The sequence below is a fragment of the Melanerpes formicivorus genome, unplaced genomic scaffold (genome assembly GCF_026170545.1).
Source record: "Melanerpes formicivorus ecotype bairdi unplaced genomic scaffold, bMelFor1.0.p_v2 SCAF_35, whole genome shotgun sequence".
Classification (NCBI taxonomy): Eukaryota; Metazoa; Chordata; class Aves; order Piciformes; family Picidae; genus Melanerpes; species Melanerpes formicivorus.
In genome coordinates, this window is record NW_027142387.1 from 6,946,060 (window position 1) to 6,971,708 (window position 25,649).

The 25,649-nt window shown below is 45.7% G+C and overlaps 1 protein-coding gene across 5 annotated transcripts in view; it reads left to right on the forward strand.

The window, feature by feature from the left end:
- Window positions 1–19,418: 19,418 nt before the first annotated feature.
- PPP1R9A (protein phosphatase 1 regulatory subunit 9A) overlaps window positions 19,419–25,649 on the forward strand; it is a 144,529-nt gene continuing 138,298 nt past the window's right edge. For 2 of the 5 annotated variants that reach the window (XM_068157040.1, XM_068157043.1), the window contains exons 1-2: window positions 19,730–19,861; window positions 21,150–22,820. In XM_068157040.1, coding sequence (XP_068013141.1) covers window positions 21,354–22,820 — 1,467 coding nt within the window. In that variant the 5' untranslated portion in view covers window positions 19,730–19,861; window positions 21,150–21,353. Of the gene's footprint in view, window positions 19,493–19,729; window positions 19,862–21,149; window positions 22,821–25,649 lie in introns of those variants that run through there. The other 3 variants (XM_068157044.1, XM_068157045.1, XM_068157042.1) reach the window with 2 other exon arrangements.

A 25,649-nucleotide genomic window follows, 5' to 3' on the forward strand; every position in this document is an offset into this window, starting at 1 on the left:
CATTCCTGTCACCAGTTTACCTAACTGAAGTTAATCTGAGAAGGATACTGCTCCTTCTCATTCCTACAGTCTGTAGGGCTGGAACATTTCTCCTGCAGGGACAGGATCTGGAGCTGTTCAGCCTGGAGAATCATAGAATCATAGAATCATAGAATCAGTAAGGTTGGAAAAGACCTCAAAGATCATCAGGTCCAACCTGTCACTCAAGACTTCATGCCTACTAAACCATGGCACCAAGTGCCACATCCAATCCCCTCCCGAACACCTCCAGGCATGGTGACTCCACCACCTCCCTGGGCAGCACATTCCTATTCAGAAGAAGACAAGAGAAGACAAGGCTGTGGGGAGATCTAAGAGCAGCCTTCCAGTACCTGAAGGGGGCCTACAGGAAAGCTGGCAAGGGACTTTATAGAGGCTTGTAACGATAGGATGAGGGACAATGGTTTGAAATTAGGGTGGGGTAGATTGAGATTGACAGTAGGAGGAAGTTCTTTCAATGAGGGTGGTGAGACACTGGAACAGGTTGCCCAGAGAAGTTGTGGACACCTCATTCCTGGAAGTGTTTAAGACCAGGCTGGATGAGGCCTTGAGCAACCTGGTCTACTGGGAGGTGTCCCTGCCTATGGCAGGGGGGTTGGAACTGGATAATCTTTAAGGTCCCTTCCAACTCAAACCATCCTATGATTCTGTAAACCAAGCTCATGGTAGATGTGGAATATAAGGAACCACCAGATGCTGGTAGGCTGCTTAACACTCTTCCTTGATGTTCTCTGAGCTAGATCCCTAACTGCTGACTGCAGATGTTAGGCAAGATGACAATTAGAGGGTAAACTGAAGACTGTTACTTCTGCTGAATCACAGATCTCAAGCACTTTTGGAGAAAAAGGCATCAGGGCTGCTGCTTACTGTGGTGGTCTGGGTGGTGCAGTGAGAGATAGTTCAATGATAATCACCTATGAACAGCAGAAATGGTGGTGGCTCCTGAACATCTGATAGGCGACAGTGGAACAAAGGACAGGGCTGATCCAACTGCCATTTCATCACAGCATGCCCGACTCAAACAGCATCGTTTCCTGGGAGATTGAACAATGCTGTGTGCTTATTAATCACCAAAGAATCTCTCTGCTGCTCTCACAAGTCCTCCAAAACCTGTCTAACTCAAGTGGGCGAGGAGCAGCCCACCCATGACAAACTGCTGCAGCTTGATCCTACATACTGTACCTTATCAAAAATGTTATGTCTGCTCTGAACAGAGTGTCCAAGTGTGATAAATGTGGGCAATGCTCCAAGAAAGTGGGCTTGTCCTCATGAGAAAATTGTACTTAAAATCAAACCTTAAGTTGGTGAATTCATTTTAATTAGACTAATCTGCAGAAGACCTGGGTGAGACACGCGTGTTTGGTAAATGTTGCTGTCACGCTGCCTGAGATGAATGTTTTGTGCTGCTGACTAAACTGGCCTGAAATCACCTCTGAATTTTGCAGTGACTTTCTCTTAGAAGTTATGGTCATGCTCTCTGGCCTTCTTTACACAGGACAGTCAGTTTCCACTGTTCCTTCTACAAATGTAGGTGTTTCCAGTGGTGCCCAGTGACAGGAGCAAACTTGAACATAGGAAGTTCCAACTAAACATGAGGAGGAACTTTACTTTGAGATTGGTAAAGTACTGGACCAGGCTGCCCAGACAGGTGGTAAAGTCTCCATCACTGGAGTCACTAAAAACCTGCCTGGATGTGATCCTGGGCAACGTGCTCTAGGTGAACTTCCTCTGGTAGGGGGGTTGAACTCAAGGATCTCCGGATGTCCCTTCCAACTCCTACCGTTCTGTGATTTTGTGAAACAGCAGGCATGTGTGCCCACCAAGGTTAGGGAAGGACTGAGGTGGTCTGGGCTGCTGAATGCCCATCCACACTCCTTTCAGGCTGTATGTGGTAGGTCCCACTGCTATGATTCATAGAATCATAGAATAATTCAGGTTGGAAAAGACCCTTGAGATCATCAGGTCCAACCATTAACCCTATTCTGCTAAGTTCACCACCTCCCTGGGCAGCCTGTTCCAATGCCTGACTACTCTTGCAGGCACAAAATGTTTCCTGATCTCCAATACAGCTCTTCTAATTGCTGAAAATCTTGGTAGAACAACACTCATAGGAATTAATTTTTTCAAGATCTACTATCCCAGTGCAAGGCAAAACTATCAGATACACATTTTCTTCTTCCCCACCCAAGGAAGGAATGTTTTCATAGAAGAATGGAATGGAATGGAATGGAATGGAATGGAATGGAATGGAATGGAATGGAATGGAATAGAATAGAATAGAATAGAATAGAATAGAATAGAATAGAATAGAATAGAATAGAATAGAATAGAATAGAATAGAATAGAATAGAATAGAATTAACCAGGTTGGAAAAGACCTTTGAGATTACCAAGTCCAACCTATCACCCAACACCATCTAATCAGCTGAACCGTGGCACCAAGTGCCTCATCCAGTCTCTTCTTAAACACCTCTAGTGATGGTGACTCCACCACCTCCCTGGGCAGCACATTTCAGTGGCCAATCACTCTTTCTGTGATGTAGTTTCTCCTCACCTCCAGCCTAAACCTCCCCTGGCTCAGCTTGCAACAGTGTCCTCTTGTTCTGGTGCTGGTTGCCTGAAATAACAGATGACGAACCCCCACCTGGCTACAACCTCCCTTCAGGTAGTTGTAGATAGCAACAAGGTGTCCCCTGAGCCTCCTCTTCTCCAGGCTAAACAATCCCAGCTCCTCAGCCTCTCCTCATAGGGCTTGTGCTCAAGACCTCTCCCCAGCCTTGTTGCCCTTCTCTGGACACGTTCAGGTATCTCAATGTCCTTCTTAAATTGAGGAGCAGTGAACTGGACACAGTACTCAAGGTGTGGCCTAACCAGTAATGAGTACAGGGGCTGAATGACTTCCCTGCTCCTGCTGGCCACACTATTCCTGATACAGTCCAGGATGTCATTGGCCGTCTTTGCCACCTGGGCACACTGCTGGCTCATGTTCAGCCTACTATCAGCCAGTACCCTCAGGTTCCTTTCTGCCTGGCCACTCTCCGGCCACTCTGACCCCAGCCTGTAGCACTGCATGAGGTTGTTGTGGCCAAAATCGAATCCTTTTGGTTGGAAAAGACTTTTAAGATACTGAGTCCAAACATTATTTTCTGTTTTCTCAGTAAGTAAACTATGAGCTAAGATTCTTTGAAGAAATACAAGCATCAACTAATTTAGAATCACTAAAAATCTGTTTACTGCCTGCTTACTCTCTGATATTATACTTGTTGCTCACCTTTGTTGTATTGTGTTTTCTTACTTGAGCATTATGAGATGAAACGCTTTAAGATGCTTTTGAAATGTAAACTAGGTTAGAAAAGAGACTGTGGAGAATGTTGTAAGAATCATGTAAAGGAAGCTTGTTGCTCTGACTGTCATGTCTAACATCAGGTTGCTGAGGCAAGGTTGTATCTGCAAGAATAACAGCAGTAGTAGGAAAGTCTGATTGCCAGTGAAGGGCGGAACCATGAAAGTAGAATTATTTTAATGACCCAGGCCAGTCTGTCAGCAGAGTCTTGGATACTTTTTAATGTAGCCTTGTGTAAGCCAATAATATTGTTTATTTAAGGGATGCAAATGGTTTGTATTCTCTCTTCTAATTGTATGTGCCAAGTGTTTTACCTCACAGACTGTTCAAGAATTTGGCAAGTAACTTAATGACACTAAGTAGTCCTTCACACAAGAAGTCTGTTTCTGTTCAGTCTATGAAATGTCAACCCAAAAGTGTCCAGCTCTGGAGCCCCCAACACAAGAAGGATATGGAACTGGTAGAGCAGATCCAGAGGAAGGCCACCAAGATAATCAGAGGGCTGGAGCACCTCTGCTGTGCAGACAGGCTGAGAGTTGGGATTGTTCAGCCTGGAGAAGAGAAGGCTCTGGGGATACCATGAAGCAGCCTTCCAGTATTTGAAAGGGGCCTCCAGGAGAGCTGGAGGACATTTGAGAGCAGTATGGAGTGACAGGATGAGGGGTAATGGCTTCAAACTGGAAGAAGCTTGATTGAGATGAGACATGAGGAAGCAATTCTTCCCCATGAGAGTGGTGAGGCCCTGGAACAAGTTGCCCAGAGAAGTTGTGTATGCTCCAAGCCTGGCAGTGTTGAAAGGCAGGTTGGCTGGGGCCTTGAGCAAGCTAGGCTAGTGGAAAGTATCCCTGCCCATGTCAAGGGGTTTGGAACTAGATGAGTTTTAAGGTTCCTTCCAACCCACCCCATTCTGTGATCCTGTGTAAAAGCAGCACCCAAGAAACAACTGCTGTTGGGTATGTTGGAAGCATAAGCTTCGCCAGGACTGAGCTATTCCTGATTTCCCTGAAATCAAAGCTGTCTCCTCTTCAGTTTCTGCAGCAGGGGAGTTAGACTCACAGGAACTGAGCAGATGCCCTAGTGCTGTGCTAGTTAAGCTATTGCAGAGTGACTCAAGCAAGTCTGAGTTAGGCTAAAGGAGGATCTAGTCTACTAAGTGGGGTTGCATTTTTGTCCCTGGTAACATGGCTGTGACACACAGCAGTCTGCCAAGGATTTGTACTGTACTGTTTTCAAGGGGCAAAATGTTCCCACAAGGCCTTCTGCACAAGCTGGAGGAGACTGAGTGAATCCACAACTGTGTTTTAGGAAGCTTGTACCACCCTGTGTCAGACTTCCTTGACTTTCCAAAAGAAAGGCCACAGGGAAAAACGCTTTGCTCATTTCCCCTCCTTGTCTGCTTTTCTCTCTGTGGCCCTGTGTACCTAACCCTTGTCTGTGTGCCTGGGTAGAGAGCAGAGGACAATACTGGGAGGTCTGGTCCCAGTTCTAGGGGCAAGCAAAGCTATAGGCTCTGTAGTCAAAGGGAATGGAGATGACCTCGTCCTTGTTTTCTCTGTGTAAACGTGACATCCCAATGTCATGTTGTCATGCCTTTCTCATGCTGTTCTCCACTCTGTAACCATGTAGAGGAAGACCACTGCCTGTGCAGCAGGATAAGGTTGTGCCACAGGGGGTGCTTAGTAGTTTGCTTTCCCCTGTGGGTTTACTGTGAGCTGTGATTAGCTCAACTAAGAAGTAGCAAGGAAAAAGGAGAATTCTTACACCCACCTACAGTGAAGAAGGTTATATGTCTATATTTTTTTTTCCTTTGAAATTTTTTTTAGCTATCTACATGAGCACAGCCCTCCAGCAGAACTCCTGATTTGAGTCTATATCCATTTTTCCATGCAGTGTTTGAAAAAGCTTTAAAAATTCATGTAGGATTCCGGTGTAGACTTCACTGAATTTGTACAGGCTTGGTTAAACAAAGAAATAAGCACATAAAAATTAGCACTGTGTAATTGCCTGCTGGTTTCCAGTGGTTAAATATACAAAATCAGCTTGCAAAGTGCACATAGAAGTAATTATGGCACAGTTCAGTAACTAAGAATTGTGGGGTAGTTTTTAGGTAACACTTAACTTCCATCCCCTTGTTATTATATCTACTTAATTTTGCACAGGTTTGAAAGAACAGAATCAATTCCACCTAAACAAGGTATGGAAAATAAATAAATAACAAATCAATTCCCTGCTCCAAAAGCAGCACTGAAGAAGCAAGTAGTGCATGAAATGTGAGCAGTGTTCTAATTAACCTGAATCTCTACTTTTGGAGTATTTTAGGGAGGTACAGTCTGCAGCAATGCTTTTAAAAGCAGCCTGTGTTTTGCAGTGAGTTTTGCTCTGCTCTCAGAAGGCAAAATGTTAAAGGAACATTCTCTTAATTGTGCCTGATATTAGCACAGTAATTAAAAAAATCAGTTTCTCCTCTGATCATCTCCTTTTCTTCTCCAGTTTTGAGCTTTCCATGAGGAACACAGAGTGTTCTGCATGTGTCTTCTTTAAAATCTCTTGTGTTACAGATGAATCAGCTGGGGAAGAATTCATGACTCATTCCTACACAAAAGTTTGGTGAGCTTCCCCACCTGTGTGCCCTGAGGATCATAGCCCTCCTGACTTATCTTTTTTCTCATTTTTTCAGTGTTAAGCTCTCCATTTTCTTGTTGATACTGCATCCACGAGGACCTTGTAACTGACTCATGAAGCATGGTTGAACTCAAGACTTGGAGCATTAGGTACCTAGCTCTGACTGCAAGGATGGCTGGTATGTATCAGATAGTCTGTGGTACACCTACCAGAGGTAGGTTTAATCTCAGAAACAGTGTGTAGCTCAGTATTTATATTAATTGCAGCTGGTTAGATGCTTGATTTCAAGTTGATGCTTTTCAAACTCACTGCAAATGAGAAGGCAAAAAGTTAAACATAGCTGCATGGTCAGTGATTCCCTGAATCAAATGGTTTACATTTACCACCAGGGTTTGATGGGGAGGGGAAGGAATGGAGATGGGAAGAAGGTTGAACTTCTCCAAGTCCAGTGTAGCAGAAGCCATTCCTTGCAATGAGATGCTTTAATTAAGCAAAAGTTTTAGTGAAAGGAGGCAGAAAAATAAAAAATGGAGGCCTCAGTCTTGAGATTCTGAATCCCTGAAGTTACTGCTAGCACTGGTTGCCAGACTGTGGACTACCGGGGCAGAAAGTGTCATGTGTAAGCATTGTGGGAAACAGCAGGAGCTTTATTTATGCCCCAAATAAGCAACTTTTCTAAAATACATCTGCAGGAACAGACCCATAGGAATCAAGGAAGGGAGGAGTGGGATGAGAAGTGGGAATTACTTGCCTTAAAGTCCCGAAGTGACTGGACCAGCTTGTCTTTTGCTCATCAGGATTTTTTCTCTTTTTGCTTCATAGTAAGATAAGGTGCAGGCTGTCCACTGAAGGATGCTTACATTAACTTAATTTACTCTTTTGTACTCCACTTTTATTCAGCATATGAAAAAAAATTGTGAAATGGTAGCATATACATTTGTATTGCCTTAAAATGTCTCCTTTTTGGTCTCTGCCCCCTGTCCCCCTCCACTACTCACCATTTTCCCCCACTCATTGTTCTATTGTTGGCTCTTTAGTGAGCCTGCTGTTCTAGCAGCTTTTAATGCAACCTTCAGAAAATCTAGTTAAAGAGAAAAATAAGAAGTGTTTGGGGCCTTTAAGTGCAATAGGAAATGCTCTGGGCAGCAGGCAGAAAGCTTGCCTAAAAAGAAATCATTTAGTCTTGTGCATTTATTAGCCATATTTCTGCCTTTACTGTATAGGTTCAGACTTCTAAACGTAACTTTCACATAATTCAGTGCTATTTGCAGTTGGGAGTTTTGCAGGCAATTCCATTTTGAGTGATCAGGATGCCTAGATCTAGTCAGGAAGACATTCCCCATTCTGTTTACCTGCCCACAATGTTACTGAAGCCTCCATAACTTTTGAACATCATGAATTCAAGGGAATTTTAGAGTAATTTGGTGACTTAATATTCATCCTGATAAACCCCTCAGAATTTAGTGCCTTGGTGCAATGGGCTGGTGAAGAACTGTTTAGAAAGGCTTGCAGCACTAGGATGAAGGTCAATGGTTTGAAACTGGAGCAGGGTAGATTTAGGTTGGGCATAAGGAGGAAGTTCTTTACAATAAGAGTGGTGAAATACTGGAACAGACTGCCCAGGGATGTGGTTGAGGCCCTGTCATGGAGACACTCAGGACCAGCTCTGAGGTAGTCCTGGGCAGCCTATTTTAGTTGGAAGTGTCCCTGCTGACTGCAGGGGGGGTTGGACAAGATGACCTTTGAGGGTCCCTTCCAGCTCAATGCAATCTGTGAATGTAAATTTACAGCAGTTAAGACAACAGAATTTAATTCAATGGGAAGTAATTATTTCCCTTGCCTTTTTTTTTTTTTTTTCCCCTGGTAAGCTCTCCTTTTACAATTACTACACTGGGACAACCTGGTGTGCCCTGTGTTCTGACACTCTGCTGATTTTTGATGCTGAGAAGTCAGGAGAAGATTCTCGTCAACAAATCACCCAACCATGATAATGCCACCATCTGCTGTCCGGGGAGGAGGGAGAGCAATGAAAACCAGAAAAAAAACCCAACCCCCCAAAAATCAACCTCCCTTCCTGGGTGCAGCCTCCCTCCAGCGATCCACAAATCTTATTCAGGCATCTGGCAGGGACTTGGCAGCCTTGCAGTTGTGGGAAGTGCAAAATGCTGGTAGTTAAACTTACGCCTAGCATTCTCTTCTTTTTCACAGAGATAGTAAAATAGTAACATGGTGCCTGTTTGCAGGCATGTGCCTATGTATAGCTTCAGATGGCCCCTCCAAAGCACTTCCAGAACACTTGGAACATCCTGCATGGGCGAACTGGAGCGCTGGGGAATTTAGGCTTGAGCTGAACTCCCACTCTCTCAGCTGTTTCTGAAGACTTGGTGCACTGTGTTCTTTTTCCTTCTCTCAATGGCACTGTGCATTACTAGTAGTAACACCACGAGTTACTACTACCTCATACTATATTAAATATCCATTTACTTTTGTCCTTGCAGTAAAGTAAGGAATTTCTTCACCTAATGAGATCAGTCTCTTCACTGCCTTTATGTGCTCTTGCAGGGCAGCTGTGCAAAGCTGACTGAGTTTGAGGCTCTGAAACACAGGAGACTAGGAAAATGCTCGTCTGCCCTGCCTTATCCCACCCCAGTTACTTGCCTGTTGGTTCTAGGGTTTTGTCCTTAGTCAGTCCTCTCTGCAGTCTGGGAGGAGCACTGCCATGAAAGCCAGTCATCCCCTTATTGCTCTCCCTGCGCTGCTTCCTTCCTTTTTCTTTTTAAAAACTTCTTTCTCTGCTCCAAGTAAGAGACAAGCTGGAGCTCTTGAAGTACAAAGCAAAACTCTACCTCCATCTAGCACTTTTTGTAACTGATTTGGTGGCATCTGTACCATACAAGCTATCCAAAGCAGAGCCAGTGTTTCATGCAAGGTAGGAAAGTAAGACACTGGAGAGAAGATTCATGTCCTAAATAGAGTTTCTGTCTAGAGCTATAAATATGTGTAGCTTTATTCTTTCTTTTGATTGGAGTCTACATCATATCAAGACACTAACCAGCTAGTACATGATGAATTCCAATATTTTACTGTCATGTGCCATTGCTTGCTAGCCTGGTTTTCCTCAGCATAGTCAAGGCATTGGTGGGGTTCTTGAAGCTGCCTGAACAGAGGCATGAACACATGAACCTTACCTTGTTTCAGTCATTTTATTCCCTCTCTGATAGTTCCATGACATCCAAAATGGACAAAGAAGGTCAAGTTCTTCTGCTCCTCATGCACTCCTTATAACTTCCCTCTTCTCAAATCTGACAGGTTGTTGGCAGTTTTGTACCCATCTGTATTTCCCTTCTGCCTCCACCTCCTCACCATCTATTCCTAAACACTGTTTTCTCTTTCACATGGCACAGCATGATACTAATGCAGACTGCTGGGTAGTGGGTCTGATCCAGCTTAGACCCCTGTAATCTTATTTTCCTTCCTTCACCCTTCAGTCCAGCCCTCTCTTCCCCACTTCTTTACAGCCATTCTTCTTAGATGACAAGATAGTGCTTGGAAGAGAGGTTGTTAATTTTTAATAGGTGTGTTACATAGGACAAAGCCAACACAATACAGAGGAAAAAATTTACAGTGACAACTGACTTTATGCAAAGCCCTTGGTAGAAGTTAAAATTCTGCATCCTGTTTCTTCTTGGTTCTGCATCACCTCCCATTCACTGTTTTTGGTATGTTTGCTTCTAGGAGGTATGAGGCAGCCTGCTTGCAGTACCTTCTTTTGCTGCCCAGACAGGAGCACATACACACGTTTAGTTCCAAGCCCTACTATCAGCTTATTCACTGAGCGATCAGTGCTAACTGTGCATGACCCCAAGCCTGAATGAATGGAAATGGTCACCCTTCACAGGGCACTTGAAGAATCAATGGCCCTCTCAGACCTGAGTACCATTCATCAGCTGCATCCTGGAGCTCTTCATTCTCTCTGTCATTTCACAGCGAAGTTACCAGTGGCTAGCTCAGACGAAACTTGCTTGGTGAAAATGGATGGGTGGCTTTTGTGTACAATGTAACTTTCCTTGGTAGCAGTTTACTTCAACTTACCCTGGAGAACCAAGGATCCACTGCCTGAAGCTGTTTTGCATGCCTGTTCTGAAACTTCCTGATTCAAGTTACAGCTTCTCCAGTTCTTCTAGAGATGGGTTGCTTTCCTTCTGGGAGCATACATTGACTTTGTTGTTGCCAGAAATGTTTATTGCAGCAGAGTGATCATAACTAGTGCAGCTTTCTAGAATCATAGTCACCATGGTTGGAAAGGACCTTTAAAAGCATCAAATCCAAACACTATCTAGCTCTACCAGGGCCACTACTACACCCTATTGTTGAGCACCATGTCTAGACTGCTTTTAAATACATCCAGGGATGGGGATTTAACCACTTTCATGGGGAGCATGTTGCAGTCTTGAGGACCCTTTTGGTGTAGATGTTTTTCCTAATATCTAACCTAAACCTTTCCTGGTGCACCTTGAGGCCATTTCCTCTTGTCCTATCAGTTGTTACTAGGGAGAAGAGACCAACCCCCAGCTATCTCCAGCCTCCTTTCAGGGAGTTGTGGAGAGCCAGAAGGTCTGCCCTTAGCCTCCTTTTCTTCAGGCTGATCATCCCCAGTTCCTCAGTTGCTCCTCACCAGCCCTCTTCTCCAGACCCTTCACCAGCTTCACTGCATTTTTCTGGACCTGCTCCAGCACCTGAGTGCCCAAATCTGAACTCAGTGCTTAAGATGAGGAAATACAACCCCTTTCTTGAAAGACAGGAAGTGGAGCTTCCAAATACTGGAGGTTTTCATTTTTAAACTACCTTATGTTCCTCTTTGCTTGCACCTACTCAGCACATCAACTGAACTTTTGTTAAAGAATAAAAGTCCTTCATCACTGGTCTTCCTTTGGGATTTAGCCACTGACTTAGTAGTGAAATCACAAGAGGTTCCCCTCATCCAATGATGCATCTTTTCATTTGTCCCTACAGAGGTAATGAAACACAACTCTTTAGAGCAATAAACTCAGTAGTTTGATCCACTCTAAACTGTGTCTCGGAAAGGCACTGAGACATCTGCCACAAGCAAGGTACTGCCCCTTTCTCCCAACAGGGAGAGCCAAAGAAATTCTCTTCACTCACCTCCACTGTCATATTCTCCTGGTTTTTGTATTCCTCACCTGAGAGTTCAATATCAGCCCCAGTATTTGGCATGCAGAGTTGCTATCTTTCTTTTCTGTTTTCTTGGCAGCTCCACGGTTGTGCTTGTGCAGAGCTGGCTAACTTAGAGCAGCTATTCCTGGGTATTTTTGTCCTGGGCAATGGCCTAGATCCTTCAAAAGCTTGGCTTTTCTGCCTCATGCAGTTGCTGGTTGTGTTTTATGCAAATATTAGTGTAATCCTATTCCTCTGCAATTCTATACTGATTAAATGGAAGAGTTCCAGCCCTTTCTTAAATAAGTCATGGTAAATTTCTGGACTTTGATTCCTTAATTCTTGATGTTTTGTGTTTCAACATGATGGCAGTGTTCTCTTTTTAATAGTGTGATAGAAGTGCTCACCCCCCTTGAAGTCTCTTGTGCCTTATGGTTGGCACAGCACTCTAATTTACAGACACCTCAAACTGGTAACTTGTATTTCTGCAGTAACTGTGGCACTGTGATGTGGTTCTGATGCTTTGCCAAAGATCACAGCTTTTCCAAAAACAAATTTTCCAAAATAATGCTGGGACACTGGAAGCCCAGGCTGCCACAATATGAGCCCAAACACAGGCACATGCAGCAGCTTCAGGGTGGAGCAATCCAGACAGCTATATTTCCCACTTGCCAATAGATTGCAGTCTGCAAGGCAGCAGTAGTGGGCTGTGTTTTGGGAACTCTATCCGGCCTCTGTTTCTCTGGGGGGTCATCTGTTGCTGTTTCCAGAATAGGAGTATAGGCTGCAAAGTGCCACTGAACTCAAATAGGCAGGCAGTTAGAAACATGGAATCATTTTGGTTGGGAAAGACCTTGAAGATCATCAGGTCCAACCATTCTCTAACTCTGCTGAGTCTGGTGCTAAACATGGCTCTCAGCAACCACATCTCTGCATCATTGGCAAAAGATAAAAGCCAAACTTGCTGTCTTCTCTTCTCCATGGCACCAAGCTTGATTTGTCAAGGTCATGATTACTAGACTCAGAAATCAGATTTGCGTGTGTGCTATGTACTGGCATTACCAAACATACTGGTAAGCTCTGAGCATTAAGTGTACCTCTTCTCCTTTTCCCAGTTTTCTTCTGGCTCACTAAGTGTTCTTTAAGAATAATCATGGCTATTTACTGCACAATAAATACTCTGAGATAATGCTTTTGCACAGAATGGCAAAAGCCATTATTTTCTGTATTCTACACTCTGTTAAGAAAGAAATACTTTCAGTGGAAAAAAATAGATATAAATTCTTTAATATATAATTAAAAAGGCTTTCCATTAATCATAGAACCATAGAATTGTTTTGATTGGGAAAGACCTTTAAGATCTTCCAGTCAAACCATTCCCTAACTCTACCAACCATGTCCCTCAGCACCACATCTCTGTGTTGAAATAACAATTATTCAATTATTATGAGGCTGCCAACTACCCCTTACTTCTGCTTTTCTGGTTTGGAATCACTGAATTAGTTCCAAGTCTGAATCTGTCCTGTTGATGTTGGAAAAGAGAGTTTTCTACACCATGTATCTACATGCTACTCATCTGATGAAGTATGTGACAGGTACCGTTCACCTTGGAGTATCTCACACATTTTATCAGCTAACAGATCACACAGATTCACAGGTTGTATTAGGTTGGAAGAAACCCTCAAAGGTCATCTTGTCCAACCCCATCTTGTTCAGCCTGGTTTCTAGAATGTTTCCTAGTAATTTCCCCACCTCAGCATCTTAGCATGAAATATGAGTGTGGCCAGGGTTTGCTTCTTAGTGAATCCCTAACAGACCAAGCCTTTAGTCTTTTCCTTTCTCAGGAGATGATATATTTTCTGCAACTAACTGACCTCATTCTAGCTAGGCTGGTAACTAATAGTTGTGTGTGGTGTGCTATAAATCCAGTGTTGTGTGCCCATGAGAGACAGCTGGCTGAAATACACAGCTTTTCTGACCATTCTTAGCATTTCTAGCTTTCAGCGTAGCTAAATGTGAGTAGCTGTATATAGTGAGTAATTCCTGTCCTTCCTTTCTGAAAAGTCTCCTTTATTCTAGCCATAACAGTGCATTTCTTGAATAATTTAAAAGCAGAATGTTTAAGAATGGATGTGATAGTCTCCTCACTGTTACAGAGAAGAGGCTATTGCCAGTCCGAACTGAGGCCTTCATAATGTTAATATTTGTCTTTCTGCTAAGCTGCACGAACATGCACTTTTGTTATCATTAGCAGAGAATTTCTGAGATCTTTCAGGACAAAGTTGTGGTTTGTTGTTTTTTGTTTTTTAAGGCTGTTCTTGAGCTTTCAAGTAATTTGACATGTTCTGTGTAAAAACATCACAGACTTCTGAAGTTGCCAAATTAGTGATATTAATGAGCTCCCACTTTTAACTGTTAACGGCTTCTGATATAAAAGAATTACACATACTGCAGCCACAGATTGCTGATGTTTGAAACCAAAGGTTATCAGCTGGTTGTGGTTAATGGAGTTTAATCTGGGTGGTGGCCAGTCACAAGTGGTGTTCCCCAGGACTCAGCACTGGGTCCAGTTCTTCTTAATGTCTTTATCAGGATCTGGACAAAGGGATCGAGGGCACGTTCAGTAAATTTGCAGGCAACACCAAGTTTGGTGGGAGTTTGTTCTCGTAAGGGCAGAAAGGCTCTACAGAGGAAGCTAAATAGGTTGGACTGATGGGATGAGGTTCAGCAAGGCCAAGTGCTGGGTCCTGCACGTGGGTCACAACAACCTCTTGCAACACTCTAGGCTTAGGGAAGAGTGGCTGGAAATCTGCCCAGAAGAGAAAGACCTCTGAGATGAGCCTGTAGTGTGCTCAGGTTGCCAAGAAGGCCACCAGGCCTGATCAGGAATAGTGTGGCCAGCAGGACCAGGGAAGGGATTATGCCCCTGGACTCAGCACTAGTGAGGCCTTACCTTGAGTCCTGGGCTCAGTTTTGGTGCACACAGAGGTGCTGGAGGGGGTGTAGAGAAGGGCAATGAAGCTGGTGAACGGTGTGGGGAACAGGTCTGGTGAGCAGCAGTTGAGGGAACTGTGGTTGTTTAATCTGGAGAAAAGGAGGCTGAGGGGACACCCCATCACTCTCCACAACTCTTTGGAAACAGATTCGTGTGTGTTGGTCTCTTCTCCCTAATAACAAGTGGTAGGATGAGAGGAAATAGCCTCAAGTTGCCCCAGGGGAGGTTTAGATTGGGTATTAGAAGAAACATCTTGACTGAGAGGATTCTCAAACCCTGGAACAGGCTGCCCAGAGAGGTAGCTGACGTGGTGCTAAGGGATGTGGTTTAGCAGCAGACTTGGTAGTGTTAGGTTAGTGGTTGGACTCAAAGATCTGAAAGATAATTTGCAGCATAAACAGTTCTATGATTCTGTGACTATTACAGTTGTTTGCTGTTTATTTAGTCTCCTGCTGTTTTGGTATAGGGGAAGCCCAACTGGAACACTCCTTGTCTGCCAAAATGTATGCATCTTGTTCAGACAAGATCTTTTTCTTTCAACTGGATTATATAATAAGAATTAATGATCTCACTTCTGTTTGCGTTGTGATAGGTGAGGAAGAAAAACTTTCTCCCCAGCAGCAGTTTGGCAGGACAGCAGGTGATAGCAAGTAGAGGCTTTCTTAGCCAAAGACAGAATAGGTAAATAGTTTCCATTTGTACGTGTACATAGAGATATTATCTTGCAAGACCTGAAAGACTCTGACAGGAGACATGATGGAATGGCATTTCTGCTTTTGCCTGAGCTGTGTGGAAAAACTTGCCCTGCTGCTCTGCTCTGCAAATAAATTGCTGTCTGAAACCTCAGAAGCACCAAAGTGACTCAGACCAACCCAGCACAGATCCATAGAATGGTTTAGGTTAGAAGGGATCTTAAAGATATCTAGTTCCAACCCCCCTGCAGTCATTGGGGGTACCTTCCACTAGCCCAGCTCGCTCAAGGGCTCATCCGCCTTGAACCCTCCAGGGAGCGGGCATCCACAGCCTCCCTGTGCAACCTGCTGCAGTCTCACCATCCTCACTGTAATGAATTTCTTTCTAATCTCCAGTCTCAATCTCCCCTTCTCAAGCTTCAATCCATCCCCCCTTGTCCTATCACTACAAGCCCTTGTAAAAAGTCCCTCCCCTGCTTTCTTGTAGCCCCCTTCAGGTACTGGAAGGCTGCTCTAAGGTCTCACCAAAGCCCTTCTCTTCTCCAGGCTGAACGATCCCACCAGTGAAATCCAAATAGTCATGTTTGTAAATAAATACAATTAATTAATTGATAGTAAGCAGAACATCAGCTATAGCCAGTGTTGGAGGAAGGTATCGAAACTGGTTTTAAAAGGCAGTGAGTGATGCTGTCAGGTTAAACAATTTGGGTCTCTCTCCCTGTCATATGTATGAATTCAGAGCATTTTGAATGGAGTTGCACCTCCAGTGCAAGTAAAATGACAGCCATACTCTATCATATGTAACTAGGAAGCTGAGAAGATGCAAATTTCCAATTGGTTGGGAAGCAGAGTAATTCCCTAACTTCAGTGAAGTTCCCTTGGTCTCTTATCTTCCCTAAAGTATGCTGTGCAGACTTTTAATGCTGCTGAGGAATTAACAGAAATGTCAATCACACTTTAGCAGAGCCTAAAAATACCTTCTAGTCAAAGGGATTGTCACAGAAATACTGAAAATATGAAAGGACATGCAATTCTCATCTTCATAGCTAGCTACATGGCCATGCTTAGCTATGAAGAGCCTGTCCTGAGAAGTGACACACCAACTGAAACAAAGCACAATTAATTAGCCCAGAGTCTATAATAATGTTCTTTAACATAAGCACTGGGGACATAAGGCTGGAGACTGAACTGGTTATGTAAGTGATTACTAAGTTTGAATATCTTGGATATTGGTGACCAGTGTTGAACCCCTCAATAAGGTCCAAGCATCTTTGGCTGAGCAGCCAAAATTGCCAGTAGTTTCATAGGATCATAGAATCATCATAGAATGGCTTAGGTTGGAAAGGACCTCAAAGATCATCTACTCCAACATCCCTGCCATGGGCAGGGACACTTCTCAACTAAACTTGGCTGCTCAAGGCCTCATCCAACTTGGCCTTGAACACCCCCAGGCAGGAGGCATCCACAGCCTCCCTGAGATCCTGTTCCAGAGTCTCACCACCCTTGCACTGAAGAACTTCTTCCTAAGATCCAGTCTAAACATACTCTCCCTCAGCTTCAAAGCATGCTCCCCTGTCTTATTGCTGGTTGTTGTGAACCTAAAGTGGTAGTGAAGGAGTGTGAAATTACTGAAAAGAATTTTGCATTAGGTTGTGTCAAAACTGAGTATTGTCTGCTTGAATGTCTGTGCTGTGTACTTAAAACACATTTAAGGAGAACACAGATGTAATATATCTCTCATTGTGGGGAACTTGCAATTTCTTTTGTGGTTCTATCAGCATCAGTGAGTCAGATCGTTTCCTTTCTTTCTACTAAAGTATAATATAGAGATCACTTGTTCTGCCACAAAGGAATCAGAGAATCCCTTGGATTGGAAAAGACCTTTAACATCATCCAGTCCAACCCTTCTCTAACTCTACCAAGTCTGGGGCTAAACCACGTCCCTCTGCCTCTTTGAAACATCTCCAGGGATGGGGATTCAACCACCTCCCTGGGCAGCCTGCACCAGGGTTTGAGAACCCTTTGACTGAAGAAGTTTCATCTAATCTCCAATCTGGTGCAACTGGAAGCTGTTTCCTCTTCTTTTATCACTTGTTACTAGGGAGAAAGAGACCGACATCCACTACACTCCCACCTCCTTTCAGGGAGCTGTAGAGAGCCATGTCTCCCCTCAGCCTCCTCTTCTCCACATTAGACAGCCCCAGTTTCTTCAGCCGCTCCTCACCACACCTGTTCTCCCAACCTTCACCAGCTTCTCTGGATCAGCTCCAGCACCTCAATATCTTTCTTGTAGTGAGGGCCCCAAAACTAAACCTAGGACTCAAGGTGTGTCCTCACCAGCACTGCTTCCAGGGGCACAACCACTTCCCTGGGCCTGCTGCTCACACTTTTCCTGATCCAGGCCAGGATGTTGGTGGCTGCCTTGGTCACGTGGGCACACACTGGCTCATCTTCAGGCAGCTGTTGATCAGCACCCCCAGGCCTTTGTCCATTTTCATACAAATGTTTCCATGAGTACCTTGTTTGAAATACGTATGATGGGTCAGAAATGGCCATTTTATTTGCAAAACTCCTGTTAAGTTAGCAAAAGGATTTGTTAATATTTATGGCTCTGGTTGTGTAGATAACATCGTGCATCCTTTCCTAATTGCCTTTACATAATGAGATGCAAATTAGTCTCTTAAAAATAGTTGTATTTGTTTCACAGATTGTTTCATGTTTGCTTGTGCCCTTTTCTTTTTTTTTGCATGTGAATTATAAAACTCTTCTAGACACATATCTGGTACATGTGAAGTTCTCCTACCACTCTGCATGCTTAGTCTGGGTTTACAAAGGAAATAATGAACATTTTCATTTCTGCGTTGTGCCTCTCCTCTTCCTCAATGACACTCAAAGTTCTGTTCGTCTACTTGTATCTTCAAAAGTCAAGCAGCTCTCTTAAATGTTCTTACAGCTTCAAGTCTACAAAATTACACCAATGGAAAGGTGCTACCAAGCAGGTGGGGCTCCAGACCTGGTGTGTTTAGAATGAAATAAACAATGTCCTGCTTAGCTGAAGTAGCTTTAATCCTTCTGCAGCGAATCACCTGTAGGACTTCTCACCGCGAGCAGCTGTGAAGCAGTTCCCACATTCCTCTTCTTTGGGAAATGGTCTTTCTCAGAAGGGGAGCTTTCTGCAGAAGCTCAGCTGCTGCCTGTATTCTTGCTCATTCCACCGCTCCCTGCTGTGCTGGTGTGCTTTGCCATGGCAATGCTCAGTGGCCTGCAGGCATCAGAGACCCTTTACCGCCTCCCGTGCCTCAAGTAGCCATAGATTGCATATGAGAAGAAACTTCTTCACTGGAAGGGTTCTAAAAGGCTGGCACAGGCTGCCAAGGGAGGTGGCTGAATCCCCAGTCCTGGAGGTGTTGAAAAGAGGACGAGATGTGGTGCCGAGGGACATAGTTTAGCACAAGACTTGGCAGAGTTAGAGAATGATTAGACTGGATGATGTTAAAGGTCTTTTCCAACCAAAACAATTCTGTGATTCTATCGCTGATGGTGGGAAAAGTACTGCTGAGGTGTCCTCATATCTGTTGCTAGCTTCTTGGGTATAGATCTATCAAGATGCTGGAGTTTTTGTCTGTTTGTCAAGATTTGTTGGTTGCCCATCGATGTGAGCGTGCTGGCTATTTAAACTTTTTTTTTGGCAAAGACCTAGAGCTGCACACCCTTGCTGTATATTAGATTAACTGGAGATTGACAGTTGTAAACACTCAGAAGGGCAGCTAGCACCCATGCTTCAGTCTCATTAACACTAATGAATTAAGCCTGTGAACCCGTGCACCTTATGTCTTCATTTCCACTCAGTGTTCTCTGGGTTCCCTAGGCTGAATAATTAGCTTTCAGAATTTACAACATACATCCCCAGGCCATTTTCTGGATATTTATGCAATTAGTTTAATGAACTTTGGTGAGGTACTGCTCTGTGATTAACAGTCATTACCTTCTTGGAATTGCCAGTTTGACAAATTACCTGGAGATTTCACCTTCTGCAGTTAAGTTTTTCTATTCACTGCGTAAAGCCCAAACATTTTTGTGGTGAACTGGCCCAGCCAAACAGCCAACGAAAGCATACTGGTGATCTAGTATCGTTCTCCGGAGCCGGTAGCGTTTGGAGCTGAGCGGTTTGCCCGTTACCCCCACGTTACTGCTGGGTCAAACGGTTCCATAGCAAGAGCAGGAAGGTGCTGGGGCTGCAGCTGCAGCGAGCTCTCGGTGTGCCCGGTGCTGGACGCGCCCCACAGGTTTCCTGCGGCGGGAGGGAGCTGGGAGAGGGGATTTCCCTGCCGCGGGACCCAGCACCCGGCCTCCTCCCAGCCGAGGGCGGGTGCCGTACCGGCCCGGTCCTCAGGGGTCAACTGGAAACCAGCGTTCCCAGGGGGAGGAAGGGCGGGCTCGGCTCTGGCACTCTGGAGGAGCAGCGCGGACTCGCCCGCCGCCCAGGCACGGAGGCGGCGTTGCCGCGGCCGGGCCCAACCTCCGCTGCTCAGCGGTAACCGCCCGGGGCTGGACTGCAGCGGGAGCTCGGCTCGCCGCCCCCCTCGCTCCCCCCTGCCGGAGCGAACCACTGCGGATCGCCGAGGAGGTGAGGCACCTGTCACCCGCCGGCAGCGGCGGCAGGCGGCCCCGCGGCGGGCTGTGGCGGCGGCGGCTCGGGGCGCGTCCGGCGGAGGGGGCGCGGCGGGCGCGCCGCGGCGGAGGGGCGGGCGGCTGCGGCGGGGCGCGGCGGTTCTCCTCCCCTGCGCTGTCGCCGCGGGTGTGTGCGCACGGAGCCGTGTCGGTGCCCCAGCCGCCGTCGCTGCCGTTGCCTGCAATGGCGTTGAGGCGCCGCGGCGGTTACTGCCTCCTGTCAGGCGGGCAGCGGCAGCGGCTGTTCTCCACAGAGGCGCCGGAGGAGGAGTGGGGGCAGCGCTGAGGCGGGAGGCTGGGGGAGCCCGCCGCGGTTCCTGGCTGGGTAAGGCGGCGTGCGCGCTTCGCGGGAGAGCCGCCGGGTTCGGCGGGGAAGCAGCCTTATCACCGGGCTTTTGTTTTACCGGGGCCCGGCCCCGCGGCAGGCAGCTGCCAGGGTTCTGCCCCGCCGCAAGGTGTTGCCGCCCGGAGCCTCAAGCCCGCTGGCGCGGCATGGCGCGGCCGCCCGAGGAGCCGCCGCCGCAGGGGCTCCGGCGCTGTCCTCTCGGGTGAAGTTTATTGCCTTCTGCCAACCCTGGAGGAATGGCGTGTCGCGGCGGGAGCCGCTGCCGTGTGGCCTTTTGAGATCGCCCGTGGCGATCGGCGTCCCCCGCTCGGGCAGGGCGGCGGGAGCGGGGCGCGGAGGGGCGCGGGGTTGGGTTCCCCGCCTGGGTTACGGACACCGCGTGTTGCAGCGCCCAAAAATGAGGCTTCCTCGCCACGGCGGGAGAGGAGGAACGGACGGGAAGGGAGAAGGATTTGGCTCTCGGGGAGCTGTGTGCTGCTATTCGCGGTACTGTGGGAGCCGGGGGCGGCCACCGAGGCTGGGGAGCTCCGGCACAGCGGCCGCAGCGAGGCCCCCGGGTCTGGCGGTGGGAACGGCTCCAGTTCTTTGCTTCTTCTGCAGCTGCTCCTTGGGCACCTCTAGGCTTTTTCAGGTGCTCAAACCGCTGCCCCCGGCAAGGGACAACTTTCTGTAACTGGATTTCACTTCCCCCCCCGCCCCATGTCAACCGAGGACTTTAAATTTGGGTGCAGGTTTTCCTATTCCCTTGAGCTACCGCTGCTTAATTTGCCTTTCTAAGAACATTCTGTGATGGTATTTCTAATGTTTGATGGTGTTTCTACTGTTACATTTCTCTGAGGGACCAAAGGTGGGCTTGCAGTACCTAAGGGAAGCAGAACCATCATGTTTGCATGAGTTGCTTTATCGTCAGCTGCAGCTCAGAGGTTTGATGTGGGGATTATTCTTCTTTATTGTGTTAAAAAAGTTAAGTTGTACCGGAATAATGTTATTTTCCTTGTCACGTGGCCTTTCCTTTGCATGCATTTTGTGGCATGGTTGCAGTAGTTTGTGAATAGTAAAATGGGATCATATGTAGCTATGGAACGATACAGAGATTGCAAATTCTGCAGTTTGAAAAAGTTTGTCATAGATTTCTACATGTCTGTGCAGTGGCAGATTGCATTATTTTTTTTTTACTCTGTGGTTAACGTTTCAAGTAAAGGGAAATTGTGGCTTAAAGAAGTGCAGGTACTTGGTGTGATTCAGAAAACCCTCCTTTCTGTTGCAGGTGAGATCAGCTGTTATTCTTCAGCACCCTCATTTGCACTGATTGGCCAGAATATTTGCCTCAGGATCTCCTGCTGAGTATGGCCCTGCTGAAAGGCAGTGTCCCCTGAGAAAACCGCTCCTCCAGCCCTGTCTGGGCTGTGGCAGGCTACAGAGAGTGGTGCTGCAGAAACTATGTAACTTGGTTTTGTGCTCTGGAGCAAACATGATGAAAACAGAGTCTTCAGGAGAAAGATCAACCCTCCGAAGTGCTTCTCCTCACAGGAACGCTTACAGAACTGAGTTCCAAGCGCTGAAAAGCACTTTTGATAAACCCAAATCAGAAGGAGACCAAAAAGTGAAAGAGGAAGGAGAGGGCTCGCAGAGCAGGGGAAGGAAATATGGCTCAAATGTCAATAGGATTAAGAACTTGTTTATGCAGATGGGCATGGAGCCCACTGAAGGTGCTGGAGTTACCCCGAAATCCAGGGGGAAGGGTGGCCCTCCCTCACCCAAGAGACGAGTTAGGCCCAAAGAATTTGTAGAAAAAGCAGATGGTTCCATCGTCAAGTTGGAGTCCTCTGTCTCGGAGAGAATCAGTAGGTTCGATACGCTCCACGATGGTCCTTCCTATTCCAAATTTACGGAAACCCGGAAGATGTTTGAGCGGAACGCTCATGAAATGGGACACTCCAATCGCTATTCCCCAAAGAAAGAGAAGGTGGTTTCCAATGAGCTTCCAGAAGGGTGGTGCAGCTCCAAGTCTCAGAGAGGCAGCATTGACTCACTGGACAGCCTCAGCCCCAGGACAGAGACTGTCTCGCCGACCGTCAGCCAGCTCAGCGCCGTGTTCGAGAATGCCGACGCGCACAATGCGGTTGCTGCAGACAAGTCGGAAAACAGTGAGGAGTACTCCGTAACTGGACACTACCCTCTGAACCTCTCCTCCACCGTCACAAACATCTCCTCCCCAGCTGCAAACCTTGAGGGCTTCAGCCCTGTGAAAGATGGCAGCACGTGGTCTCCCCCAGCCAAGCAGAGTGCAGGCATGGTGTCGCCTGAGAGCTGTCAGCAGAACAGCACGCTTTCGGCACCGAGGCAGAAGACGTCCACCGGCACTTTGGCAAGTTCAAAAACAGTTGAAGAAATAAAAAAGAGTGCAGAGGCCAGTGCTGATTCTCTTGAGAGCTCTGCAGCACATCACCAGGATTTGGTCAACGTGCTTGACAGTGAAAGATCTACGGACAGCTGTGTTAGGAGTAAGTCAAAAACTGAGACAGAAGTTTTGTTGCTGCAAAAGGAACAGTCAGAACACGCAGAGGGTGTCTTTGATAGCCCTGAAGCTGCAGAATTGCCAAGGAATGCATCTTCAGGTGGTGATTTTGCTACAAATGCTGTTTCAGATGCTACTGAGTCCCAGTATGATGAGGCAAGTGAAAAAGAAGTGCAAGAAGATGGAAATAACTTGCAGAGCTCTCATGTGTACATGCACTCTGACTACAGCGTCTATCGGGTACGCTCCAGATACAACTCTGACTGGGGAGAGACGGGGACAGAGCAGGATGATCAGGATGACAGTGATGACAATAACTGTTATGAACCTGATATGGAATATTCTGAAATTAATGGATTGCCAGATGAAGATGAAATCCCAGCCAACAGAAAAATCCAGTTTAGCCGTGCTCCAATTAAGGTAATTAAATTTTCTTCTGTTGCTCCTCTGCAGTTGGGGTTGTTTTGAAATGAGGCTTTATTTGAAATAGGTTTTGACTGATTGTGACTCTGGAAAGATTGCAGTGGGTCTTTCAGTATGTGGTTTTATGATGGTGAGCTAGAGAGTGTAACCCTAAATGAAATAAGGAAGCTGAGCTCTGATGAGCTTGTGTCATTTCCTAGACTCTTTGATGGCTAAAGCAGCAGAAATCGAGGTTGGCAGTTAGGTTGGTGAGGTTTGAGAGTTTTGATACATGTGTTTTTTGACTTCTGTGGCTGAGCTGCAATCAGGTGGTAAAATGTAGAAGTGGTTATTTGGTGGCTTTTGGGCTGGTTGGTGTTTTTATTTGAGTTTGTTTGGTTTTTTTCAGCTCTCCTTAGATGGTGTTTAAAGTCCCTGTATTTAAGCACTGTGTCATGAAACACAATGTGACTGTCTCATAGTAGAGGCCTGGTAATAATTCTGTGTCTGAATAGAGTTCAGTGTGCATTGGGAGTAACTCTGAAGGAACAGACTTGGGTGTATTGATTGATCAGAAGCTCACAATGAGCGCAGAAGGCAGCTGTGTGCTGGACTGCAGCATGAGTGTGGTCAGCAGGGCAAGAGAGAGGATTCTGCCCCTTGACTCTGCTTTGCTGTGACGCCACCTCCAATACTTTATCCAGTTCTGGTGTCCCCAGCATAAGGACACAGAACTGTTGGAGTGAGTCCAGAGGTGGACTCACAAAGGTGATCCGAGGGCTGGAGCACCTCTGCTGTGAACACAGGCTGAGGGAGCTGGGGTTGTTCAGCCTGGCGAAGGGGGCGCCCTTAGAGCTGCCTTCCAATACCCAAAGGGATTCTACAGGAAGGCTGGAGAGGGACTTTTCGTGAGGATGTCTAAAGACAGGGCAAGGGATAATGGTTTGAAGCTGAGGGGAGAATAGGTTTAGATTGGAGCTGAGGGAGAAGTTCTTCAGTATGAGGGTGGTGAGACTCTGGAATAGGTTGCCCAGGGACAGGGAAGTTGTGGCTGCCTCCTCCCTGGGGGTATTCAAGGCCAAGTCTAGTTGAGAGGCAGGGAGGTTGGAGCAGATGCTGTCTAAGAGCCCTTCCAATCTAAGCCATTCTATGAATTAGCATCTTCTTTTCTAGTAGCTTTGTCTCTTAGAAACTTCAGAACATTATTACGTCTATATTCAGCATATCTCCACAGAGAGGCAGAAGCCAGTTAATTAAAATACCTAATGAAGGATGGGTTTCTTGCAGAGCTTTTTGGTTTGCTTTTAAGTACCTTGAAATGAGAGCCGAGAATGTTGTTTTGGGTACTTCCACTTCAGAGAGGACCAACTCACTCTGTTTTGTACCAACTTGTCACTGCTGAGCCTCAGAATTAAGTCTGTATTTTACTCCAAGTTGGTAGTGCCCCTGGGCTCAAATAGACAATTCAAACACCTAGGTTTTTCCAGAAATGCCTCTTGAAACAGCTGTATCTGGTGGAATACTCAAAATTTAAACATTTTCCAGCTTAAGAGTCTGTAATTGAAATTGCCTGGATTCTTATTGTGTGAGGTTAGCAAGGAAAATTGCTAAATCAATGAACAGAAGTTTCACTGTCAAGCTTGAAGTGATGTGATGAACAAAATGGGTCTTCACACCACCTGTAGTTTTAATTGAGGCTAAGATGGATATTTGCACCAGGACATTTTCATCTGAATGAAGCAACAAGGCTTTCACATCTGTTTATTGAAGGGTGGAGGGAGAGGAAATGACCTTGTTTTCTTCATGCTTTGAGAAGAGCATTTTTAACACCGAAACAAACCCTTCCAAGCCAAGATAATGAGGGGTTTTGTTATTGTTATTGTGCTTTTTTTGTTAGCATTTTATTCAGGCTTGCGTCATGGACCAAAAATTCAGTGTTTGTGCTCCCTCTAGTTTATTCCCAGAATTTAACCAGTTGGGTTTCCTTATCTTTTTAAAAATGATTTGTATTTTTTTAATGAAGCAGAAAAAGGTTTTATGACAAAGGATTATGGAAATTGTTGTGTGTTTGTGTCCACCTTCTTCCTCACGTGGAAGGGCGATGGGTACAAGTTACTCCTGGGGAAATTCTTATTGGACTCCGGAAGAAATTTTTTCATACTGAGAACAGTGAGAAATTGGAATCATCTCCCAAGGGAAGCAGTGGATTCCCCTACATTTGTCAGATTTGAGATTCAGCTTGACAGGGTGCTGGGCCAGCTCACTTCAACTCCACTATCGCCAAGAGAGATTGGACCAGAGCATCCATGGGGTCCTTTCCAACCAGGCATTCTGTGACTATGATTCCTCAGGCTGCACTAAAAGAAAAGATGATCTCTCTTCTGAAAGATCCCCCAGTTATGCACAGAGGTTTGTTTTATCATATAAGAATCCAGAAAGGGTCTTCACTGATTTTATTCTTGAGAAGCTTGGATTTTTCTACTGTTTCTGTTTTGAAAGAGCTAAGTAGTGACATCCTTACTTGACTATATTGCTGTCATCTGTCTGAATTGTGCTGTCATGCCAAGAGCTGTTAGATTATTCTCTCAGTTATTTAGTCATGGAATTTTATCTTTTCTTCTCCAGTTTTTCATACTCTGTTCATTCCAGATTACATACTAGCAAGTAATAACAACAGTCCACCAGGAGAATGCTCTGAAAGTCATTTGTGTACATAATAAAAAGAGTACATTTGTCACGGTTTTAAGCATAAAGTACTCTGAATGAGCTTATCCAAATTGAAAGAATCACTGCTTTAATTATTTTATCATCTTTATTGTGGCATGGGAAGAAAACCGAATCAAAGCT